The 23,972-nt window shown below is 45.3% G+C and overlaps 1 protein-coding gene across 1 annotated transcript in view; it reads right to left on the reverse strand.

The window, feature by feature from the left end:
• Positions 1-6,146: 6,146 nt before the first annotated feature.
• col4a5 (collagen, type IV, alpha 5 (Alport syndrome)) overlaps positions 6,147-23,972 on the reverse strand; it is a 32,728-nt gene continuing 14,902 nt past the window's right edge. The window contains exons 2-51 of the mRNA XM_061066619.1: positions 23,093-23,149; positions 22,727-22,816; positions 22,560-22,604; positions 22,011-22,055; positions 21,851-21,913; positions 21,604-21,657; positions 21,479-21,505; positions 21,244-21,324; positions 21,099-21,161; positions 20,981-21,016; positions 20,846-20,887; positions 20,663-20,755; positions 19,928-19,981; positions 19,767-19,823; positions 19,473-19,517; positions 19,322-19,375; positions 19,173-19,214; positions 18,435-18,528; positions 17,701-17,979; positions 17,524-17,613; positions 16,773-16,843; positions 16,398-16,589; positions 16,138-16,306; positions 15,756-15,848; positions 15,558-15,662; positions 15,362-15,459; positions 15,027-15,177; positions 14,830-14,943; positions 14,583-14,750; positions 14,283-14,372; positions 13,900-14,046; positions 13,677-13,775; positions 13,490-13,579; positions 13,220-13,359; positions 12,998-13,124; positions 12,628-12,807; positions 12,483-12,533; positions 12,218-12,403; positions 10,799-10,807; positions 9,977-9,985; positions 9,313-9,446; positions 9,135-9,207; positions 8,977-9,048; positions 8,750-8,875; positions 8,557-8,655; positions 8,202-8,414; positions 7,935-8,112; positions 6,650-6,764; positions 6,398-6,570; positions 6,147-6,254 (exon numbers count right to left, since the gene is read on the reverse strand). Coding sequence (XP_060922602.1) covers positions 6,173-6,254; positions 6,398-6,570; positions 6,650-6,764; positions 7,935-8,112; positions 8,202-8,414; positions 8,557-8,655; positions 8,750-8,875; positions 8,977-9,048; positions 9,135-9,207; positions 9,313-9,446; positions 9,977-9,985; positions 10,799-10,807; positions 12,218-12,403; positions 12,483-12,533; positions 12,628-12,807; positions 12,998-13,124; positions 13,220-13,359; positions 13,490-13,579; positions 13,677-13,775; positions 13,900-14,046; positions 14,283-14,372; positions 14,583-14,750; positions 14,830-14,943; positions 15,027-15,177; positions 15,362-15,459; positions 15,558-15,662; positions 15,756-15,848; positions 16,138-16,306; positions 16,398-16,589; positions 16,773-16,843; positions 17,524-17,613; positions 17,701-17,979; positions 18,435-18,528; positions 19,173-19,214; positions 19,322-19,375; positions 19,473-19,517; positions 19,767-19,823; positions 19,928-19,981; positions 20,663-20,755; positions 20,846-20,887; positions 20,981-21,016; positions 21,099-21,161; positions 21,244-21,324; positions 21,479-21,505; positions 21,604-21,657; positions 21,851-21,913; positions 22,011-22,055; positions 22,560-22,604; positions 22,727-22,816; positions 23,093-23,149 — 4,965 coding nt within the window. The 3' untranslated portion in view covers positions 6,147-6,172. The remainder of the gene's footprint in view (positions 6,255-6,397; positions 6,571-6,649; positions 6,765-7,934; positions 8,113-8,201; positions 8,415-8,556; positions 8,656-8,749; positions 8,876-8,976; positions 9,049-9,134; positions 9,208-9,312; positions 9,447-9,976; positions 9,986-10,798; positions 10,808-12,217; positions 12,404-12,482; positions 12,534-12,627; positions 12,808-12,997; positions 13,125-13,219; positions 13,360-13,489; positions 13,580-13,676; positions 13,776-13,899; positions 14,047-14,282; positions 14,373-14,582; positions 14,751-14,829; positions 14,944-15,026; positions 15,178-15,361; positions 15,460-15,557; positions 15,663-15,755; positions 15,849-16,137; positions 16,307-16,397; positions 16,590-16,772; positions 16,844-17,523; positions 17,614-17,700; positions 17,980-18,434; positions 18,529-19,172; positions 19,215-19,321; positions 19,376-19,472; positions 19,518-19,766; positions 19,824-19,927; positions 19,982-20,662; positions 20,756-20,845; positions 20,888-20,980; positions 21,017-21,098; positions 21,162-21,243; positions 21,325-21,478; positions 21,506-21,603; positions 21,658-21,850; positions 21,914-22,010; positions 22,056-22,559; positions 22,605-22,726; positions 22,817-23,092; positions 23,150-23,972) is intronic.

The following is a 23,972-nucleotide window of genomic DNA, read 5'->3' on the forward strand; positions in this document are numbered from 1 at the left end:
TTTTCCTTGTGGAGGGAAAGGGGCGGGGGGGGGGGGGGGGTAGGAGGAGGAGGTACTCAGAGGCGATTTGAGCATCGGCATAGTGTTTATATTTATCAAAACTCTTTTGCTTTCGATAGAGCTATTGCAATAAAAATGTGTTCATGTAACTGCTGTGGTCTCGGCTGTCTTTATTTATTTTGACTTTATTTTGAAATCATTTGTGTTAGGTAAAAGTAGCTGTCTTTACTTTTATGATCTGATCGTGATAGTTTGAGTTATGATCTCTCCAAATATTAAAATAACTGCACAGGTAAATTCCTGATGAAGTTATGAAGCTCGTACTTCCATCAAGGCAGAATCTGGTCACTACTTCCTAAATTAGAAATATATTATATATAATAATATATATTACAAATCTGTGGAGCTGCTTCTGTGATATTTTCGTGATAGTATGAGTTATGATCTCCACATATTCAAGTAACTGCACAGGTAAATTCCTGATGAAGTTATGAAGCTCGTACTTCCATCAAGGCAGAATCTGGTCACTACTTCCTAAATTAGAAATATATTATATATAATAATATATATTACAAATCTGTGGAGCTGCTTCTGTGATATTTTCGTGCTAGTATGAGTTATGATCTCCACATATTAAAGTAACTGCACAGGTAAATTCCTGATGAAGTTATGTAGCTCGTTCCATCAATGCAGAATCTGTTATCTACTTCTTAATATTATAAATATTAGAAGAAGGAGGAAGTGGTCTGATGAACCTCACTGATTGATTTGTCCTAAAACTAAACAGAAATCCTGCATTTGCTTCTTAATCTGAATCCAGATCCGTGTGTCGTGTTCCTCTGAGGCCTAATCCCTTTGAGTTTGGTGGAAATTGGTTTAGTAGTTTCGTGCAAACAAGTGAAGGAGCAGCCGGGTGTGACCTCCTTCGTGGAGCCGGTGAATGAAAACACACGTTTGAGTTTGTTCTCTGATTCCTTTTGCTCAGCTGAACTGATGAGTCGTGTGTTTTATTGACCCTTTGACCTTTGAGCCCTGTTAAAAGAAAGGGTGTCAATAAGAAATCCAGTATTTGTTTCCTCACTCCTGATGCTCCGTTTTGCGGATGCGGTGTTTTCCAGCGTTGTCACGCAGTGTTGATCCGGCTCAGGAGCCCGGCGTCCTAAAGTCCAGCTGTCAAAACAAGCTAAAGTCCACTTTGGTCATGAGGCGTCAGCTGAGAGGAGAGTTCTGATCCACCGCACGAGCACCAGCGCCGGCTTGGTCTGATTCCTCGTGTGAGTCGATAACTGATCGGCTCTTCTACATCTGTTTGTTCTACGGAGGAAATGTACGATAGCAAAGATCTCCAACAAATGAAATGAGATTTATTTTATTGAGTTTCTTTGAAGCCGACGGCATTAAGGTGCTTTACCACCGTCCACTGGTTGGTGGTACTGCACCTTTCAAACAAAATAGCATTTAAGATCAAATATGAATGCATGAATATTAATTAATTGTAAGGATTCCAGATATTAGAACACTTTCAGGTTCTTGAAGACCCAAACACACACTGTAGTGATCTGATGATGAGCAACAGGAAGTCAATGGTTCTGTTTTTCCATGGGCAAAAAATTTAGATTGTATAAATAGACATCTGATTTATTAATTCTTTCGTTTAGACACTTCTCTCGTCCGAGTTGAACCAGAGTCGCCTAACCTCTTTTCAAAACTCGGTTTCAGCTTCTGTCCCTTCAGCCTCTAGGTCTGTTTGTGTTATTAAAGAACATGGTGACAAAAATATCAACTTAAATGTCAATTAGAGACGACTGGTTTCAAACCAGTCGTCACAAAGTGAGGGAAACAATAAGCAGGCAAAACATAATTTAAGATCAAATATGAATGCATGAATATTAATTAATTATAAGGATTCCAGACATTAGAACACTTTCAGGTTCTTGAAAACCCAAATACAGACTAGTGATCTGATGATTGATAACCTTGTGAAGTCAATGGTTCTGTTTTTCCATGGGAAAACTAGACGTCTGATTTCTTAATTCTGCCGTTTAGACACTTCTCTCGTCCGATATGAACCCAGGTCACTCTTAGCCTGCGGGTCTGTTTTTGTTATTAAAAAATATCAACTTAAATGTCAATTAGTGCTGAGAATTTCCCCTGCAACCGGCTCGGCAGGAAATATTTAATAAATGATATGTCCTCATAGCTACAGTATTTGTGACGTGTTCGAGGATATCAAAACATCTGAGAGTTTGTGGTGAGAAGAGCTGATGATGGAAACATGATCACGTGATCTCTGAGGCGGATTTAATAAAATGTGAAATGCCAAAAAAGAGTTCATCACTTATATTTACTTTCTGGTGAACGCTTTAATACGGTTTCCAAAATGGCGCTGAACAAATATGGCAAAAATGGCCGTCGCCTTCCTGCTGACTGACACACTTCTAGACTGATGGCTCCAGATAACTGTGTGTGTCTGTGTGTGTGTGTGATGAGCACCAGGCCAGTGGACCAAGCGGCGGGGGGGCATTTCAACACCAGCATGTGACCCGCTGGAGTTTCATTACTGATGGACGAACCAGTGAGACCACTGGGGATGTAGACTGGTGCTAGAGTTTCAAAACAACAGCCTGTGTGTGTGTGTGTGAGTGTGTGTGTGTGTGTGTGTGTGTGTGTGTTTACGTGCATGAAGCTTAACCAGTGTAATGAGCAGATCAGATGTTCACAGCTCTTCAACTATTAGTTTGACTATTAGCATCTTCGTCAGACACACAAACAAGGGGGTGCGTCAGAGTTTCAGTGAACTGTGTCTTATTTCCACGTCTCACAGCAGGGGGCCTGAACCCATTGACTCAACAGCACCCCCCCCCGGGTCTCAGATCGATCAGCTGCTTTTCTCATCCTCACTCGTCGAGTCTGAGATGAAACTTTGAGATGTAACACGTTTCCTCTCAGATTCTGTTCAGATCCGTCAACTCGTCTTTTCCCCTGAAAACATAAAAAAAACCATGGCAGCGGCGTTGGCTCTGTAGCCATGGCGACACACCGGAGCTGTTGTTGAACGCAAACAAGATGATCACATGATACGATGAACTTTCTTGATCCCATGTCGGAGGTGGGTGGGGGGGGATCGACCTGTTCCAGCAGCAGATGGTCGAAACGAGGTCGACGAGACAACACGTGGAAGTGGAAAAACAGAATAAAATCAAAAGTATTAAATTACACTGATGATAAACACCTTTAACTGGATGATTGCACGAGGATGTCGCTGTGTTTATGTATTACATGGAAGGAGGTATTGAAATAAAACCATCAGACTTCTTTCCACTTGGTAAAGAAGTACGATCAGAAGAATTAGACCCGTTCTGAATGAGGAGCAGTAAAGGAGACAGAAGGATGAAGATGCAGGAAGAGGATTGTCATGATTCTCAATTGTGTTCAATTAGATTTAAGTGTAACTGTTCACGCACGTGTGGCCGATGCTCTCGGACTGATTCCAGCCGAGGAGGGATTCCACATCTCGCTTAAGGACGCTCTGGCAGGACACCTGGGCCTTTTTAGCTCAGGGAACATCTAATCCCGTTTTTAGTAATGGGATGGGCTCTCTTAAGCACCGGGGGAGCCGCCCGGCCAGCCGCCGGCCGTGTGATGTGCTGCTTTGTGTTCTGTTGTGGGTCCAAAACTTACCTTTGTGCACATGTAGACCCATGGAAGCTGGAGGGCAGGGGAGGGAGGGTGGGTGGGGGGGGGGGTAAACCTGCTCAGACAAACAGATCAGCGTGTGTTTCCGGGAACCAGCAGGCAGCGGTGGCTCTAAACAGCTTAAAGAGCCGAGACAACAGGCCTGCGTACAAACACACAGACCCCCCCCCCCACGTCCGATCCTCTCTTGTCTCCGCGGCTCAGCCGGGACGACGCAGGAAGTAGATTAGCCGAGAAAGCCTGTTGCCTCAACCGGCTTATGAAACCGAAACAATAGCTGCAGCTCCGGCATTAAGACGGACATTTACCCCTTCTGCCCCTGGGCGTGAACCTCTACTGTTCTTTATGATTATTAATATATTATAAACACAAGGTTTCCTGCGTATGAAGAAGAAAGCAGTGCCTGTTGTTGACCTGCCTGTGTAGAAAGTTGTGTTCATCCTACCTGGTTTATCTGCAGTGAAGATTTCTATAGTCAAGTGTCAATAGAAACTGAAACTTCATCACTGTTCACATGAATGGTTTATATATAAGTTTGAATCATTTACTGAGCTGCTGTTATTTATTCATAAATGTCGGATATTTCAGAGTCTGTTAAACAACCGACACAATCCTAAACACCAATTTACCAATTTTTCAAAATAAAAGTCTGTAACTCAGAGATTCTGCAACAAAGAAACATTTCCAGGAGACAACACTTTGGACATCGTATTTATTTCAGTCTTAAAAGTTTATAACAACTTCTGGATAACATAACATGGAAACAAAACAGAAAAAAAAAACATTAATACACATTTTTTTAATCTCAACCCAGTTTTGATAAAATTAGAATTCATAAAAGCAGTTTTGAAAAAATAAAAATAACAAAAAAAAATCACAGGAAAATATTTCTCCCCCCCCCTCTCATCTCAAACAGCTCTCGCAGACTTACAGTACATCAGGGTCGTGGCGCCCGGTGCGAGGGAAACGTCCGCGTCACGTTAACACCTGATTCAAAATGACGCCTGCGGTTCAACCAGTTTTGGAGAAAAGGCTCAAAGTCAGCCGAAGTGGATTTGAAGGTTTTGGGTGTAAAACAAGGATCCTGAGAAGAAACCCAGACCCTCGGTTCTACAGCAAAGCCCAGCACCTGGAAATGTCTTTTAAAGAAAAGTCAAAAACAAAACAAATCCCACGTTTTCTTTCTCCCGGTGAAGGAGCCAAAAAGCGACATTTGAATCCTTTCTCGCAAAAAAATATCGGTAACATTCCCCAAATCATTAGACTAACCTACAAGCAAATCCCCTTTATTTCAGTTCAACATTTATTAATTCTACAAATTGAATACAAAAGGTTTAAGCGATTGGCAATCGTTAATATCATACAAAAAAATAATGTTTGAGGGAAAATGGCTCCGTCTGTGCTCAGTAGTTAAGCTTTACTTTCCGGTGAAATGCGAGACCTCGGTTGAAAACGGTGAACAATCTCCCCACAGCCAAATAAAGTTTATATACCTTTGAATCCTCTTTTTTTCAAATATATATTTATTATATATATATAAAATACTGTTTTCTTTCATAAAAGCCTTTGTACAATATCTGAGTTGTTGTGTGTGTCTGTGTGAGCGTAGACGTGTGTGAATATATGTGTGTTTGTATGTGAATGCGTGAGTGTGTGTGTTTGTGCGCTAAAAAGAACCTGGAAAATTGATAACAAACGGACCGACTGAAGACCTAACACGCTAACAACAAAAGGTGTTTTACACAATATACACATTTCATTACTTACAAAAAGGTTAAGAGAAGGAAGGTGTTGACGGTTAGCATGCGCGCCATCGCAGGGTTCGACCCGCCGAATGTAACGAAACGCGTCAGGACGACGACAGAGAAAGAGAGAAAGGAAAGAGGCGGAGTCAGTCAGTCACGCGAAAGGAAAGCTAGCGTCAGTGCATCTCATCGTGGAAGTCCCGAAGTCACAAAGTGCCGATTTGGTAACCGTCCAGTCCTCATCGGTAAGAAATAATAATAAAGCACTTCTGTCTGGAAACCGATGAACAGCGTCTCGTGTGTTTGTGTTGCACCAACGTCGTAAAGTAATTTGTTCTTTTTAATAAAAAAAACGTCAAAGAGAACAATGAACGCTTTTCTTGTCGCACATCCATCTAGCACCACGTCGTGGGTTTGTGTCTGCTTTCATTCTGAGGTACTTCTTAAGAAAAACAAAGACTGAATGTAAGATTTATTTACGTCAGTTTTCTCTTTTTTTTTTTTTGTCTCAAGCTGTGTCGCACAGTAGCACCATTGTTTAAGTTGAAGTTTTTTTGTTGTTTTTGTGTTGTTGTTTTTTTTAACCGGAAGACAACGCACCATTGGAAATCCCACCATGTCGCCACGGTGACCACCCCCCTCCCGCTACTTGTCCCCCCCATCATCCAATCATCTCTTGCTAACGATTGGGCGCCCCCCCCCCGGCAGCGGTGGGCTCGTTGTGTGGGATGTTACGTCCTCTTCATGCAGACCACGCAACGGCTGACGCGCGTCCGTAGGTTCCCGGCCTTCAGGGTCTCCGACTGTGGCTTCCTGTCAGGGTCAAAGGTGAAAGGCCTTTAATACGGATGGATTAATACACTGTGGGAAATGATATTTAATCTGATAGAAACATCTGGAGTCAAAAGGATCTAAGGCGCCTCAGAGACCGTTTTCTCCCAGCTTCTCACACGTACCTGAACATCTCAGACTGCTCCACGGTGGCCAGCCAGAAGGAGTAGGAGTTGCCGTAGTAGTTGCAGGTGCCGCTGCCGTGGCACTCGATGAAGGGAGCGCTGCGGAACTCCTCCAGGCAGGAGCCGGGGGAGGCCAGGGCCTGACCGGAGCCCTCTGCACCGGCACTGGTGTGCTGCGGGGGGGTGGGAGGGAGGGTTAGGCACTGAACTGTGTAGACAAAGTGTTTAGACGTGTGGTGTTTCCTGTCGTACCATCATGAAGGAGTATCCGATCCACAGAGCCTCCCACCGGGCCGGGCAGGCCGGGATCTGGATCGTCTGACTGTGAACAGCGATCACCATCGCTGGAGCTTCACACACCGAACACCTACACACACAGAGACGGCAAGTTAAGACTCCTCCCTCCTCCAAACTCCTCCTCCTTCCTCCGTCATCTTCCTCCTTCATCTTCCTCCTTCCTCCTCCCAACTCCTCCCTCCTCCCAACTCCTCCTCCCTCCTCCCTCCTCCCAACTCCTCCTCCTTCCTCTATCATCTTCCTCCTTCCTCCATCATCTTCCTCCTTCCTCCCTCCTCCTTCCTCCATCCTTCATCCTCCTTCCTCCATCCTCCTCCCAACTCCTCCCAACTCCTCCTTCCTCCTCCCAACTCCTCCCTCCTCCTTCCTCCTTCCTCCTTCCTCCTCCCAACTCCTCCCTCCTCCTTCCTCCTTCATCTTCCTCCTCCCAACTCCTCCTCCCTCCTCCCAACTCCTCCTCCTTCATCTTCCTCCTTCCTCCTCCCAACTCCTCCCTTCTTCCTCCTTCATATTCCTCCTTCCTCCTCCCAACTCCTCCCTCCTCATTCCTCCTCCTCCCTCCTCCCAACTCCTCCTCCCTCCTTCCGCTTTCATCTTCCTCCCTCCTCCTTCCTCCTCCTTCCTCCTTCATCTTCCTCCTTCCTCCTCCCAACTCCTCCCTCCTCCTTTCTCCTTCATCTTCCTCCTTCCTCCTTCATCTTCCTCCTTCCTCCTCCCAACTCCTCCCTCCTCCTTTCTCCTTCATCTTCCTTCTTCCTTCTTCATCTTCCTCCTCTCAACTCCTCCCTCCTCCTTCATCTTCCTCCTTCCTCCTTCCGCCTTCATCTTCCTTCTTCCTTCTTCCTTCTTCATCTTCCTCCCTCCTCCTTCCTCCCTTATCTTCCTCCCTTATCTTCCTCCTTCCACCTCCCAACTCCTCCCTCCTCATTCCTCCTCCTTCCTCCTTCATCTTCCTCCTTCCTCCTCCCAACTCCTCCCTCCTCCTTTCTCCTTCATCTTCCTCCTCCCAACTCCTCCCTCCTCATTACTCCTCCTTCATCTTCCTCCTTCCTACTCCCTCCTCCTTCATCTTCCTCCTTCCTCCTCCCAACTCCTCCCTCCTCATTCCTCCTCCTTCCTCCTTCCTCCTTCCTCCCTCCTCCTTAGTCCTCCCTCCTCCCAACTCCTCCCTTCTCCCTCTTCCTTCCTCCCTCCTCCCTCCTCCTCCCTCCTCCCTCTTCCTCCCTGTGGGCGGTCCTACCTGCTGATGAACGGCTTGATGCCCTCCCCCCGGAGCGGGTCCATGGACATGGGCATGGGCTCGGGCGTGGACAGCCAGTAGGAGTAGTCGTTCCTGGAGGCGAAGTTGCAGACGTTGTTGATGTTGCAGAACATGAAGGGCATGGTGCTGAACCTGCGGAGACAGCTGCCCGCCGTGCCTGGAAGACGGAGAGAGGACACGAGAGTAAATCAGGACCGTAGCGTCTTCGGGTTCCTGCTGAAGTCGGAAAGGAAAGATGGCTCGTACCCAGGTCCTGGCCGTGCGCCCTCTCGTTGCCCTGCACGTACAGCAGCGAGTAGCCGTCGTAGATGACGCTGGTGCCGTCCGGGCAGATGGGAACCTCGGTACCCTGGCTGTGACGGGTGATCAGGAATCCGTGGGCTGCAGAGGCCGTTCCCGGGGTACCAGGCTGACCCTGTGGACCGTCTGAACCCGGAGGACCAGGGTAACCACGCTGACCTGAGACCACAGGGAGGACACGTTAGAGACGGGAGAGGATTTGTGGAAAGTTCAGCCAATCTCTTGTTTTGTCATGAAATAAATTTGATTTCTCCTTCTTTGGGTGAGAACCACCAGGGTTGATAACCTGAGCTTCACGTACCAGGTGAACCGGCGGGTCCGGTGTCTCCTTTCCTGCCGGGCGGGCCGCTGAAGCCAGGGGGACCGTCTGTACCCGGATCTCCAGGGTTACCAGGTTGACCTGACAACAGTTTGGGAATGAGGTTGTGATTTATGAAACTAGTGGTAATATCATTGGTGCAAGAAATATGATCAAAGAGTCCAGCTTGACCCACCTGGGAGCCCGTCACGTCCAGGAGAACCAGGCTGTCCTAAGCCGCCAGGCTGACCGCGAGATCCAGGGGGTCCTGGTTCTCCCTTCACTACGATAGGCCGAGCTGTGCCAGGTTCACCGGGGGGGCCTGGAGATCAAAGGTTGCAGAGGGAAATTATTTTAGTCAAAAATAGTCATTTTTGTAAACACAGATTCTGTTTTGCTGTGACGCCACGTGTGTTCACCCACCGGTAAACCCAATCTCTCCAGGATCTCCAGGAAGACCATTACCACCGGAGATTCCTGGGTCTCCCTTGGATCCTGTCAAAAGACAAGAGACAGACTTTGTTTATGATTAAGATTAAGAATTAACTGGATTTTGAGGATTTTGAGGATTGTTGCCTAACCAGGGAATCCAGGAACACCAGGCAGACCGATGTCTCCCTTTATACCGCTGCCGCCAGGAAGACCAGAGGAACCCTGGGAAGAGAGAAGAGCAGACGGTTACATCACATCTCTCTCGCTAAGATCCTTCAGAAATGTAATCATTAAAAACAAAAAAGAAATGTAAGGTAATGATCTTACCGGGAATCCTGGAGTACCAGCTTCTCCCTTCTGTCCAGGGAAGCCGTTCTGACCAGGAGCGCCGGAGATACCCGTCTCTCCCTTGACGCCGCCACTTCCTGCCGGTCCGCGTGGACCCTGCGGGCCGCTTGAACCTTCAGACGCACACGCCAAAGGGTCAAAGGTCAAGTACAGTATCATTTAATAAATTAATAATTCCGTCCATCAGTAAAAAACATGGATTTTTGGACTTTAAAACACGATTCCAACAATTCCACTAAAATATTTCATTTGATCGGAAAGGATGAAAATTCTTCTTTTGCCTCCACTTGTGGTTTCGTTTTTGTTTTTAGAATTTACATAAATAAATATACATCTTTATAAAGCCGTGAATGGAAGACGAACTGATCCCGGCTTCTTTACAATCATTGACACACACATGAAACACGACAAATACACAACAAAGGACATTCAGTTGTCATATATGTTAAATCACCAGCCTGTAAAAAGCACCAGAACGCATATTAAAATAATTACACATCACATGATTCATTATCAGGCAATAAAATCTCTGTAAATTCATTTCACACTCATTTTTCCGAACCCGATACGAGACACATCACATTCCGCACAATTGAAGAGCCTGAGTCATAAAAGATCAAGCATCACACCAGTGGAGTCTAACCTGGAGGACCTAGAGTTCCCAGAATTCCCGGGTAAAGCGGAGGCGGGTTGAGGGCATGAGGCAAAAAAACAGAAGAGCTGGTTTAGACAGAAACATTCACAGAAACTTCACACAGATCTGTGGCTGTTTTAAATTATAGATCTCTAACCTTAACAGTGAGGAGCTGGTGAAATAACACAAACCTGCCTCTGTCTTTATTCCAAATTAGCTGTTAATAAAATATCCAAAGATGGCTACAGTGTTAAAAAAGTATTTTACAAAATATCACTCAAACAGGTGAGGGGGTATTCAGCTGCAATTATGCAACTTCACCACTAGATGGCACTAAATTCTCCACACTGAATCTTCTAATTATAATATTCCAAAAATATTTTACGATTACGTACAAACAAAATGTAAATAAGATCCAGCTCAAATGAAAAGAGACGTAAAACAACGATGACTTCCTGCTTCAGGTGAGTTAGTTCTAAGTGTGTGTTCTTGAACTATTAAACAATCTGTGTTGGACTCGTATTTACACAAGTGATTCACAGAACATGCTGATTGTGACCATTTTCAAATTTTGGGTGTGTTATATATATATATATAAATATATATATAAATATTTTTCTTTCATTATAAAACAGAGGAGTTCTTTCAGAAGGTGCTTACTTGTTAACAGTGCGTTACACTAGCGTCAGTGTGCGTGAAAAGTGAGAAGACGACAGTTATTCAGGGTGAGAAACGAAGGAAAATGCATTTTTCAGGTGAAATTTTCTTCCCAGCTGATCAGATTGTGAGATTAAACTCGTGCAGGAAGAGTCTGGACGCCGTTCATCTGACCTGAGGGACCTGCGGCCGCCGGACGCACGAGTCATCACGCCAAGAGGCGGGGCCACACCACGTGTGGGTGGGACCAAGCCACAGGAAACAGATATTTCATAGCATCAACATTCATTAACCCGACAGCCACAATAACACGAGTGGTTGTTTTTCAAAGCGTGACACAGCGCCATCATGTGGTCGGAGCTGACACTGATTATTTGATTTGTGACTCAGCTCTGATTTGATTGTAAATATTATAATTTGAAAGCGTGTTTATCAGCCAAATTTCGATTTTTGTATTATTGTACATTCTTATTCATTTGTTTGTTACCTGATGAAATTGCCTGTGCTTAAGAAGAGATTTCTTTTTTTGTGTATTTCCAATTTCCAACACTGTGTCAGCTTGTTCTCAGTGTGTGTGTGTGTGTGTTTGTGTGTGTGTGTGTGTGTGTGTGTTTGTGCTGGGACAAACAGTGCCCATGCAGGTGACTGATGATGATTGGTGGGTGAACAAAAATAAAACACACACACGGTCAGGACAGCAAAGCCAGACACAAACTCACAATACTCACAACTAGACGCTAAAATGATTGTCCTCTTAATCATCAAAGGTTTGTCAACATCTTGGATGTTTTGACTCGTGCTAAATTAAATAATAAAAATATAATATTCATGACTTCAGTAAGTTTAAGACGAAGCCGAGAGGTCGACTCACATCTTGTCGACTTTTCATGTGATTCGCTAACGATGATAAAAATATGGAAAACACACGCCTGACCCATTAAAATGAAGTTTTGCGAGTTTGTCTCTGTCACGGCTGTTTCACATCAGCTTTCTTTTCAAAATGATCTCACGCTACCACAAACACTGGACACACAACGTCAAAGAGCGACAACAGTTACACACAGACACACAACATCAGGGCTGTGGAGAGATGACTTGATTACAGCCTCCCAGGGCGAAGGGGTGAGGACACGTGAGGACGGTGGATGAAAACACATGAACGAGGAACTCATGCTCTCTTTGGGTTGTGGTCGAACCCCCCCCCCCCCAGTGACAAACAATGATTTGTGGGTGAGGAGCACGCCCCCAACATTTCCTCCGGAGAGGGGGAGCTTGGGGGGGGGGTGCATGAAGGTGCTCAGGTACCAGACAGGTGCTCTTACAGCGATCGGTTCCATGCAAATCAACAACCGGCGCAGAGATGAAAGCATTTACGTTTAAAAGTGCATTTTCCACCATTTTGCTGCCTGGTTTTCACAATATCATCGATAATGTTTATCCTATAAATTAAGAATACAACCGTCCGGTGGTTTTGAATGTTGTGGAAAATGGAAATCAAACCATTACTCTGCCTACAGATCAGATCGAGTCTATCACAAAACCAGGCAGCAACCTCCGGCGGTACACGTGAGGGCATGCATCCATGTGCTTTACCTGCTCGTCCTGGGGGTCCGGGGGGACCAGTGAGTCCTTTGGGACCCTGCACAGCCAGTCCAGAGGGGCCAGGGGGGCCGCTGAGTCCTGAAGGCCCAGGGTTACCAGGGAAGCCAGCATCTCCTTTAGGGCCGGGGAAACCGGAGCTGCCAGTGGGGCCGGGAAGACCTGGGTCTCCCTTTGACCCTGAACATAAAGTGAGGGTAGAGATCGTTAGTGCACGGACAGTGATGGTAATAGAGTGCACAAAGGGGTGGGAACTCACCTGGCAACCCTGGAAGCCCAGAGGCACCGGGGCCGCCGAAACCAGGAAGTCCTGCAGAAGAACGGCATCAGAGGTGAGATGAATCAAATCAAAAATATAAAACGTTAAATTAATTTTATTCCGAACAACATGGCGGGTGCCTTACCGGGCTCTCCTTTGACTCCAGCCGGTCCTGGGATTCCATCCCGACCTGCCTGACCCTTATCCCCTGAAAAACCTGGTCCTCCAGGTCGGCCAGACTCTCCTGGTCTACCTGGTGCTCCGTTGAGACCTGGGGAGCCAGGACCCCCGTCAAGACCCTTAGGACCTTGGACACCAGGAGAACCTGACAGGGAGAGGTGGACATCGCATGAGTCAATGTTGTCAGAGTCTAGAACTTCTCCATAACTTCCATGTAGCTCTGAACATGGCTCCAAGCCCTCAAAGTCGACTTCCTTCATGAATTGTTGGTGGAAGTTGTTTGAAGTGTCTTTCTTCAATGTACGTCAACTTCTGAGTATCTCTTTTAAACCTACCTTGGAATCCTGGGAGGCCGGGATCACCTTTGGAACCTGGACCTCCAGGTAAACCTGGGAGACCGGGTGTTCCTGGAGTTCCTTTGAGTCCTGGACTTCCAGGGTACCCGGACTGACCTGGCTCACCCTACGAGAAACATGAAAGAAGCAAAGCTTGAATCTGCACTTCTGCACTTCGATGTTTTTCTGTATGAGAAAACTTTCATTAGCTGAGTTTTGTACCTTGAATCCACCTGGTCCAGGTGGTCCAACTCCGGCAGAACCTGGTTCACCTTTGGCTCCGGGGAAACCAGGTCCTCCGGGCTGTCCCGGGGTTCCTGACCGACCTGACAGACCGGGTAGACCCTTCTGTCCTCCTGGTCCTGATGAACACAGAGCAACAACAGCATTTATGACATTGTTCTTTGAGTATTTCAACATTTAATCCTGATTTAGGAATAACTTTTTGCAAAACAAAGACTTGACAAAGAGCTGTGAGACATTTAAACTCACCAGGGAATCCCATTTCTCCCATGGCGCCTTTCGCTCCTGGACCTCCAGGTCCTCCCGGGCCTCCTGAGAGTCCTGGATCTCCCTTGGGACCTGCACACCATGGAAGTGGCACGTAAGAGATCGATTTGCATGAGCATGTGTGAGTATATGTGTCTCTGTGTGTATGTGTTGGAAGTCCAAACTATACCTGGTGGTCCGGAGACTCCAGGGCGACCATCTGATCCTGGGAGTCCTGGGTCTCCCGGGAGACCACTGATACCTTTCTGACCTGGATAACCTGATCCACCTGTGGAGCGCAAAAAAAAACATATAATAATACAGTGACTAGAAATGTGTGTTATATATTGAATTATAACTCATGACATAAGATTTAATGACTAAAGAGGCAGTGGAGGTGTCTTCAGCCCTACCTGGAATTCCTGGCTCTCCTTTGTTTCCTTTGTGTGCCTCTGGGGGGGCGCTGACACCCGGGGGTCCTGTGAGACCGGTATCACCCCGATCTCCTTTAATGCCAGAACCACCAGGACCACCGTCTCTGCCTGAGAACCCAGGTTCACCTGCAGAAAGAACAGTTTAATGTCGCTGCTTTAATTTAACTGTCACCAAATCTTAAATAAATTATAGAAATAAAGTAGCATTTAGTCAAATTAGGAGGTTGTGCACAATACTTTAAAGATGCATTTCATATTCTACCTCGTGGCTGAGAGACTATGAACCAGTGTTCAGAATGACATACTCAGTTAAAGTTATATAATGTATAAAATCCTTTATAAACTCTGTGTGTGCTTAATACCTTTAGGTCCAGAAGCACCAGGTCCTCCTGGGCCTCCTGGTCCTCCGGAGGGTCCTGGGGCTCCCATGGAACCCATGTCACCTTTCGAACCTGCAGCCAATCAGAGAGGAGCGTTAACACCAAGAACTGATAAATAGTAAGTCAGCAAGGAAAGTAAATGACTATTTAATTGTCAGTCAGCTTGAGACAAAAGCAAGTCTGTGACTTGACTAAATTAAGCAACAACAGTGCTAAGTAGGTTTTGATCAGCCCCACTTAATCTGATTGATGTGATTTATTTGATATGAAGATAGATTTCACCTGGGAATCCAGGCAGGCCATCTCGTCCAGGCCCTCCAGGAGGTCCTGGGGTTCCAGCTGGTCCTGCAGAACCTGGGAAACCGGGACTTCCTCTGTCTCCTGGCAAACCGGGGATGTCGAGACCTGGAGGGCCGGGGTCACCCTTCCCTCCGTTTGATCCAGGGAATCCTGTAACAGTGACAGAGAGTTAGTAAAATTCAAAATGAAAAACTTTCAAATCTGTGGTCATCTCACGGTAAAATCTAACCTGGTGGTCCCATTGGGCCCTGAAGTCCAGGGGCGCCTGGGGCTCCAGTTGTGCCACCGGACAGGGGTCCGGGGGGGCCGCGAGCTCCAGGGATACCAGATGAACCGGGCTCGCCTGGAAAGGAAGAAGAGGATTCAGCTTGGTTGTGCTGATGACCAGTTCAGAACTGTCACATGAAAAACAGAACTATAGAATACCTTTGGCTCCTGGGCCGCCATCAAATCCAGATCTTCCTGGTGAACCAGGTCCACCGGGGAAACCAGCATCTCCCTTTGGTCCAAAGAAACCTTTAGATCCGGGTATTCCAGGTACACCAGGTGGGCCGGGAAGTCCGAAGCCAGGGTCACCCTGTCACATACACAAAGATAACATTTAGTCTCTTATAGAGAATATAATCCTAGTTTCAGGTCAGGTTCTCTGAGATTTTAATTTAATTTTGTTTAGTTATATTCTTATCAACCATTTCAAGTTCACTTAATGAATTTCCTATTTTATTCATGTTTTTCTTTAACTTTCATCCATTTGCATTTACCTTGGCTCCAGGAAATCCAGGCTGGCCGGGGATTCCATCTATTCCTGGTCTGCCTGGTCCTCCAGGAGATCCTGGCTGCCCGGAGAGACCTGGGAATCCTGTAGGAGAAAGGAAACAAGGTTGCATGGAGGCAAAATGGGAAGGAAGAAGAGATGTATTGACAGAGCAGGAGGATGAGGAGGGAAGGAGTCTTTACCTTTAGACCCTGGGGATCCAGGGAGTCCGATGCCAGGGTAGCCAGGTTCACCCTTCCCTCCTGGTGAACCAGGGTAACCAGACGATCCGGCGGGACCTGGTTCACCTGAGAACAGAAGATCACAAGAGCAAAGCACATAAGACAACGAATACATGTGAGAACTGCGTGTACAATGCAGGATAAGTCATGACTCTGTACCTTTGAAACCGGCGGGTCCAGGCTCTCCATCCCGTCCGGGGGATCCTGGTGAACCTTTCTCTCCCACCGACCTGCTGGGTTCACCTTTAGCACCTGCATGGTGAGAGAAGGCAGAGGTCGAAGGTCAGAGAATGGATTTGTGTTCATTGGATGGACCCGTTCCTCAAATGGGAATTAATTAATTCAGGCCAATATTTACTTTGAAAGAACAAGTAAGTATCACAATATATGCAACTCCGGTTACATCCCCAAGCGAGCAACTGCCATCCTCACTAAAATGACTCTGAGCAAGGCACTGCCCCTGATCCCCAGTATGAAGGGAAGCAGGAAATCAGCTTCTTATTTGCATCATCACTGTATGAATCTGAAGTGATCCTCTCACCAGCAGAACCGCGTTCTCCAGGTCTTCCCGAGACGCCCTGGTTACCCTTTTCTCCGGAGGGCCCTTGAGCTCCATAGCCGGAGGGACCTGGCGAACCCCTGTCACCTGGAATACCAGGACCACCTGGCTCACCAGGGAGTCCTCGTTCTCCTTTAACCTGCAGTGAGCCCTACAGAACACAGTCACACGCACATATTAGTTATGAAATGAACCACACACTGATTAATGCATCTAAATATTGGAAAGAAAACGGCACCTACAGAAGCTCCTTTGGGCCCCGGGAATCCAGGTTGTCCATTAAGACCAGGTCGCCCGTCCACGCCGGGCAGACCCGGGGAACCGGGGAACCCAGAGTCGCCCTTATCTCCACGCCCACCAGCCACTGCGATGGACTCACCGGGGTCACCCTTGTCTCCGGGGAACCCTGGGGAACCTTGAGGGCCGGGGCCACCCTGGAGGCAAAAGGATGAGAAAATAATTCCATAGGTTGTTGGTATCTTGGATTTTACCTTTTGACTTCTGCCGTGAGATTAAAACTTTGACTAATGGCAAGACACAGAGGAGAGACTTTTTTTTATGTGGACTAGATTTCCAAGGATAGTATTTGATCTTTAAGGGAAGTGAGAACCACTCACAGCAGGGCCAACACCTCCAGGACCTCCTGGATATCCTCTGTCTCCTTTAAATCCTGGGCTGCCGGGAGTTCCTGAAGAAAAGGAACAAGAGAGTTAGTCTCTTCATTTATATCATGACGGCAAGATTACAGAAAAATAAACCACGAGCATCCAGGACAAAACATTCATCTTTAAATAACTGACGGTAAATAATGACATGAAGAGTTTTGTATAAATTCTACGGTGACATTGAGAATCCAGTACTAGTTAGACTCAACTAAACTCAGCTAGCTTCACTGTCTTACTTCCTGTTTTATTTTGAAATGTCTTTGCTTGTGTTGTCTGTGGAGGTTTGACTTCCTGTCATTCCACCTGCAGCTCATGAGTGAATCACTGTTAAAACGTTTTATTTCCTCAGTTTCCACAACATCAGGTTTCCTCTGGTTCCTTGTGTTTTTTCTTCACTCGAAGATTTCTAATTTGTGTTACATCGTCGTGTGTTTGTGTGTTTCTACACAAACGAACCAAGTATTTGAGCATGTGAGTCTGAGTGGTTGCATTAACGTATTATAATAATAATCTCCCTCCTGAACAACAATATTCTAGGGACCCCCTCATGTGTCTCTTGGAGAACTTTGACACACATCTCCTGAGTTATGTGAAAGAACAGTTAAAACAGTAGTAACAGTTAATACATTCCTACACAGAACTGTTAATGTTCTGTGTAACCTTTGTAAATGTTCTGTGTAGGAATGGGGCTTTGGGGTCTTACCTGGGAATCCGGGTGGTCCAGGCGGTCCTTGGACTCCTGGGACCGGGTTGTTGTCACCGCGGCAGTTCACGCAGGTTTCGCCCCTATCACCTGAAACCGCATCAGAGCATCAGGTTGGACCACGTCTGCACAACACTTTCTGATCTGCCATGTTTTTAAACAGCAGCAGGGTCTCACCTTTCTGACCCGATTGTCCAGGGTAACCCGGCTCTCCCTTCACACCGGGAAACCCGGGTGATCCAGGGATGCAGTTTGTTCCAGTGCCTGAAGGTCCAGGAAGCCCCGGTTGTCCCTGGGGACCAGGAGGTCCCGAGCTTCCTGGGGTTCCTGGTTGAGAGTACCCCGGAGAGCCGCTCTCTCCCTTCTGACCTCTCTCTCCGGGGAAACCTGGAGGTCCCGATTGACCGCCGCCGCCGGTGGCTGGACGTCCTGGTGCTCCAGGCGGTCCTACCAAACCTTAAAGTGGACAGGAGGACAATGTTTAACCTGCTATTATTTATATTATCATTAATTTCACTACTTAAATATTCATATGTAGCTGTAAAGATCAAATTTATTCTGTTAACAATTATTCTCAGTTGACAGTTGGAGCTAATACGATCAAATTTCTTATGTTAACAATTATTCTCAATATTAACTTAACTGTCTAATTTCACTATATTTCATGTAAAAACAAGAAAAAACATTTCACATTTGAAATCAAAGAAAATCATCAGAACTTTAGCGGAATTTCCATCGAAAATATGAACAAAAAAACGAATTAACAAAATAATCGATTAATTTTTACTTCTATGGTTCGTGATAAAATCTGTTTGTTATTTTTAGCTCTGTACTGTTTTGCGTGCACTCCTCTGAACGACCTGAATGTCGATTAAGTAATTGAATGTTTCTATGTGAGTTGTGTGTTTTACCTGCTGGTCCTCGATCTCCTTTGAATCCAGGGGAACCGGAGAAACCGGGCTCACCTTTCTGACCAACCCCCCCTCCTGACCCCCCGCCAATCACCTTTTAGTACAGAAAAAAAGATATTAATTTTAATTCTCATAAAAACATAGGTTTTATAACTAGGAATATTTGTATTCGAATATTGACAATATTAAAAACTTTAATCTATTTTGAAAAATCTCATAAAATCTAAATGAGACAGAGAGAAATGGCACCATCTAGTGGTCATGAGAATGTAGTGCAGCAAGACGTCACTGTGTGTGTACATATTAAAACAATATTAAGTACACAAAATACACGTTTCAGACAAATATTTAAGACTTTTACTTAATATACAAATATATGAATTCCAGAGCAAATACTCAAAAGTCCTTTAAATATTTATACTTACATTATTTTAACTTTAATGTCAAAGAAAATAAACGACAGAGAGAAATGTCACCACCAAGCGGTGAAAAGAGTGTAGTGCACTGAGGTGTATTAGGTGAGGAGTATTGACTCTTTATTTCCGGCTGCACATACTTGTGGAGCCGCTTGAGCTCTTTTAATGAAACTGCCTTGCTCAAGAGCGCTCAGGCGATTATACGTTACAAAAGTTAGTTTTTAGATGAAAACATTTGGATGCTGCTCAATTCTCCATTAAAAAAAACAAATGCTTTGGACTTTGAGTTAAATTCATTATGAGTAAAAGACAAAAAACCCACCAGTCCAGGTGGGCCTGCGAATCCACGATCTCCTTTCAGACCCTGAGGAGAAACATTGAGATGATATTTACACAACAATAATGAAATCAATACATCTCAAACGTCTCTATATAAATCATCAAATAGATAATCGATGGATGAAGCCGTACTCTCTCTCCGTCCCTGCCTGCAGGACCTGGCTGGCCGGGTTCTCCTTTGCCTCCCTGAGGGGGAAGAGGAAACAATAGAAAGTTGGACGTGTGAACAACTGACGTGATTTACTTTAACTTTAAATGTTTGAAAAAATCAAATGTAACTCACAGGGAATCCATTAGGACCGGGGTCGCCATCTTTGCCTGGTTTACCCTGTTGAGAGAGGAAAATGAGGAGTCATGGTTTGTCTTCAGAGGGAAATGACAGTGAAGAAGAAAAAATGTGTTTGTGTCAATGTTCATGAAAATATAAAAAGTGGTCGTGATCGAGGGGAAATCCAAACGAGCATTTCTAGATGTACTTTGTTGAAATACACTTATTATGAAGACCCTTTTTCAAGAGTTTTCCAGGCTCGTGATAAGTTTAACGCAGCTGTGAACTTGTGTTTGTGTCGGTACTCACTCGTTTTCCTGCCTCTCCTGCTTCGCCCTTTCCTCCTTTCTGTCCACCCGAGGGGCCCTGACATCACAACACACGAGTCAGTCGCTGATTCAACGTGGACCGATCATCAATAAGTACATTTTCTTATTCGGTTTTTCCTTTTTTTTGTCACAGATACTCACGGGAGGACCTGGATAACCTCGATCTCCTGGAAGGCCGCTCTGTCCCGGGTCGCCCTGAAGAGAGAGAGAACGCACCAAACAAAACGATTAATTCAAAGTTTCCCTTCACGATCGACTGTGGTCACACTGAAGAGTTTAAAGTTCTGGGGAACTTGAAAGCCTTGGTGGCGTCCTGGTAGTTGAATGGTAAATTAAGGACCTATTTACTGCTGTGAATTCCCTTCTTCTCTTTATTTTTCCTGTTTGTCTCCAATGTCAATATCCAATAAGCAAAAGAAAACAGATCATTATAAAACTATTAAACTAAAAACTGTAGGAATACTTAATTAATGTTCAGTTAATTGAAAATCCAATAAACAAAAGAAGAGGAAAAATATAAATAAAGGAATGTGTTGCTTTGAAAATAAACACTGAGAGTTTGTGTTTAGTCTAAAACTTGGTGTAAATATGCAGAGATTGGAATCATTTATGTTCTGCTGCCATCCAGTGGCCAATGTGAGAGTTGCAGCCTTTTCCTCCCGAGCTGTTACTGAGTCACTTGTGGAAAAAAAAACCTTCAAAAGTATGTGTAGTGTTCTTTGTTCATTTGTACATTTTTTATTTTAGCTTTGCTTCTGGCTAGTGTGTTTAAAGTTAGTTCAGTTGCCTGGTGGTGAAAGTTCTGATCTACAGGAACAAGGGGATTGTCCCTGAAGGACGTGAGGAACCGGGTCAGGTTCAGGTCGGTGGCGTCACCTTGTCTCCTCTCTGGATCTCCGTCTCGGGGGTTCTCTTCTGTTCTCCCACCTGACCGGGAGGACCGGCGGGTCCTGGCAAACCTAGTTCTCCCTGCGTTCACACACAAACCCACCAAATCAGATTCAGGAACATTAGACTGAGAAGAAGTTAGGAAGTTAAATAACGACGGTCAGACTTTACCTTCTCTCCTTTGGGTCCTTGGAAGTTCAAACCCATGTTTCCCTGCAAAGAAAAAGCAGAGACGCGTCTTGTTGGAAAGTTTTTTTTTATGATCAGTGGGATGAGAGAAAGATGAAGAAGAATAAATCATCTGACCTTGGGTCCGGGAGCACCGGGAGGACCTGGACGACCCTGAAAAACACCAGAAACCATTTACTTCACCATCTTCCAGCAAAACGCTGCGAGTTAAAACTGAGCTGAAGGAGAATTTTACCTCATAACCTCTGGGTCCTGGGGGTCCGAGTGGACCTGGAGAACCAGAGGGGCCCGGCTGGCCCTGTCACATGACCACACACGCAACACCATTAAACGTTGTACACCTTTAAAGAGCTCAAGTTCCAGAAGTGTAGACGACTTACAGATTCTCCTGGTACACCCGGTAATCCCACTGATCCTTGTTCTCCAAACCGATTGGTGGAGATCACGTCTCCTGGATCTCCCTGGGGACGAGGATTCAAACTTTAAACACCTTCAAAGCCTCTTTAATTAAATCTCACTTTTTATTCTAGAGGATTTATCTAAATAAAGTATTTCCAAGGCTCCCAGTCACATTTGTATAATTTCTAATTTAAAAAAACGTGTGGGTAAACTGACCTTTGCCCCCGGCAGACCTGGTGGTCCCTGTGATGGAGAGAAGAAGAAGAAGAGGAAGTTTCAGAGAAAAGATCGAAACCAAAGACGTCGCTGTTTTTTTGTTAGAAACCGGGACAGAGACTCACCGACAGACCCTGCTGACCTGGGATCCCTCCACTTCCTGGGAAACCTCGGTCGCCCTGCAGAGCACAGGAAGAGGAAGTGGATGCACGACTTTTAAAAACAGAAAATTAAAAACATGCAAACTGTTGGAATCGGGAAGGACTAGCTTGATAGGAAAGATGGTTTTTCAAAGGAATCAACTTTGGAGCAAGAGAATTCAGGGTTTTTTTTCTTCTCTGAACGATATTTCGTCAGATTATTGAAAACTACCTTTGTTCCGTTGCATCCTGCCACGCCTCTCGAGCCCGGGGGTCCGTCATGACCCGGCAGACCCTGACGGACACAAAGCAAACCTCATGTTCAAACGTCTGCGTTTTATCAAAGTAAGGAAAATAATTTCAGATTAATTTTCGACGATGGGAAAACTCACCGGAAGACCTGGTGTTCCTGGAAATCCTGGTAATCCCGGAGGCCCCTGTTCAAGAGAGGGTCAGTCGTCTTAATAATAATAAAATGTAATAATTAAGCATCTTTCCAGACGCAGTTACAGGGTAACAATAAAGACTTGAAGGAAAAGAACAGGAGACAATAAAAGCAGGTTGAAGATAAATATCAGTGCAGAAATATAAGTTTATTTTCTAAAGTTTAAATCACAAACTTTGGACCAAAGTGCAGGACAAAGCCTTTGAACAATAAAATGCTAAAAAGTTCAAGTTGAGAAAGTAAAAAATTCTAAATTAAATCACTGACAGAAGGAAACACCTGAGAAATCTGATCTGAATCTTGAAAAGATTTTAGTTTCTTTCGGGTCTCAGACTATTTGAGATGTAGAGAAATGGGGACACCTGCTGGCCAGGTGAGGACGTTACAACCCAGGCTCAGGAAAATTCAGGGTTCGACCTATTACTGATTTTGTTTTGTTTTTATTAGACCTTATAAATGTGAGAAAGATTAAAAAAGTTAAATTTGATTTTCTTACTCTGATTCCCTTTGGACCGCCTGGTCCTCCTGGCCCGTTGTTGCCCTGAGGAAAACAAACACACAAACACACATGATTAATTTGACACAATAATGATTCTTCAACAGTAAGAGGCATCAGGGTTTTTAAAAAATATATATATTTATAAGATAAAACATAAAACCCACCGTCTCTCCTCTGCCTCCGATTGGCCCCTCGGGTCCGGGGAACCCTGGGACCCCTGGCTGTCCGGTGAGACCTGGGAAACCCCGATCACCCTGAGACACCGGGACACAGAACACGTCACTGCGATGGATTCTTACATTTACACAAACATGTTTCCCCTTCCACAAACTCACATCCACACATTAAACACACAAAGACAAATACATGACGGAAACAAACACGTTATCTCTACATCCATGTTTAGCAGAAACACACAATCTAACACACAAGCGTTGTTGTGCAGTTTCTTGTCATATCTCCCTAGAATTAGCTTTTGTGTTGCTTGAACATTGTCCACGGTGTTGTGTGTTCGGTGTCATTGTGCGTACTTTGCCTCCTTTCACTCCACTGCAGTCACATCTGGCTCCAACGCATCCGTTGCAATTCTGCAGAGAAACAAGACAATTTAAGATATTTATATTCAACTGACTTCTGTGGCTTTGAATATATATCAACTTTTTAACAGGTGAAACAAATAAAATAGAACAAACAGAACGTAAGTTTCATTTAGGTGCAGATCCAGGAATGAGTTTTTTATTTCCAGGTGAATTTAAATGTAGTTTCATAAGGGGACAGTCAATGAACTTTACTGAATGACATTTGAGTTTCCTGTCATTTCGTGCACTTTACGAAATGAAAGAAAAAAGCCAAATATGCTCCGAAGAAAATAGTCTCCTGATTAAAATTGTGCATCCTGTTTGTGTGCAGCCACAGCTCGCACCACCAGGGGGCGCTACAGGATAATAACATGCACAGGCGTAGCTTCTTCCCACAGTAAATCAGAAGTCTGTGGATTCCCCCGAAAGTTTGTTTCATGATGAAAACACAGGTGCAAGGTCAGGAGCCGACAAACCCACTTTATCTCCCATATAAACAATAAACAGACCCGGGGTAAACAATAAACCAGGGGAAAGAGAGGGAGGGAAGGAAGGAGGGAAGGAGGGATGGAGGGATGGAGGGATGGAGGGCGCAGGAGTGCCAAGCTGTTGATTAACTTTTCCCATGCCTGTTGACACAGTGAATGCCAGACGGGCATCGATTGCACGCATGCCAGGCAGCCGGGTTGTGAGAAAGACAGGGGGGGAGAGAGAGAGAGAGAGAGAGAGAGAGAGAGAGAGAGAGAGAGAGAGAGTCAGCATTTTTCTGTGTCTGCAGAAACCCACAGTGTCCATGTTTCCGTTATCACTGTTGTTGTTCTTTTATCCGCAG

This window comes from Limanda limanda, chromosome 22, assembly GCF_963576545.1.
Source record: "Limanda limanda chromosome 22, fLimLim1.1, whole genome shotgun sequence".
Classification (NCBI taxonomy): Eukaryota; Metazoa; Chordata; class Actinopteri; order Pleuronectiformes; family Pleuronectidae; genus Limanda; species Limanda limanda.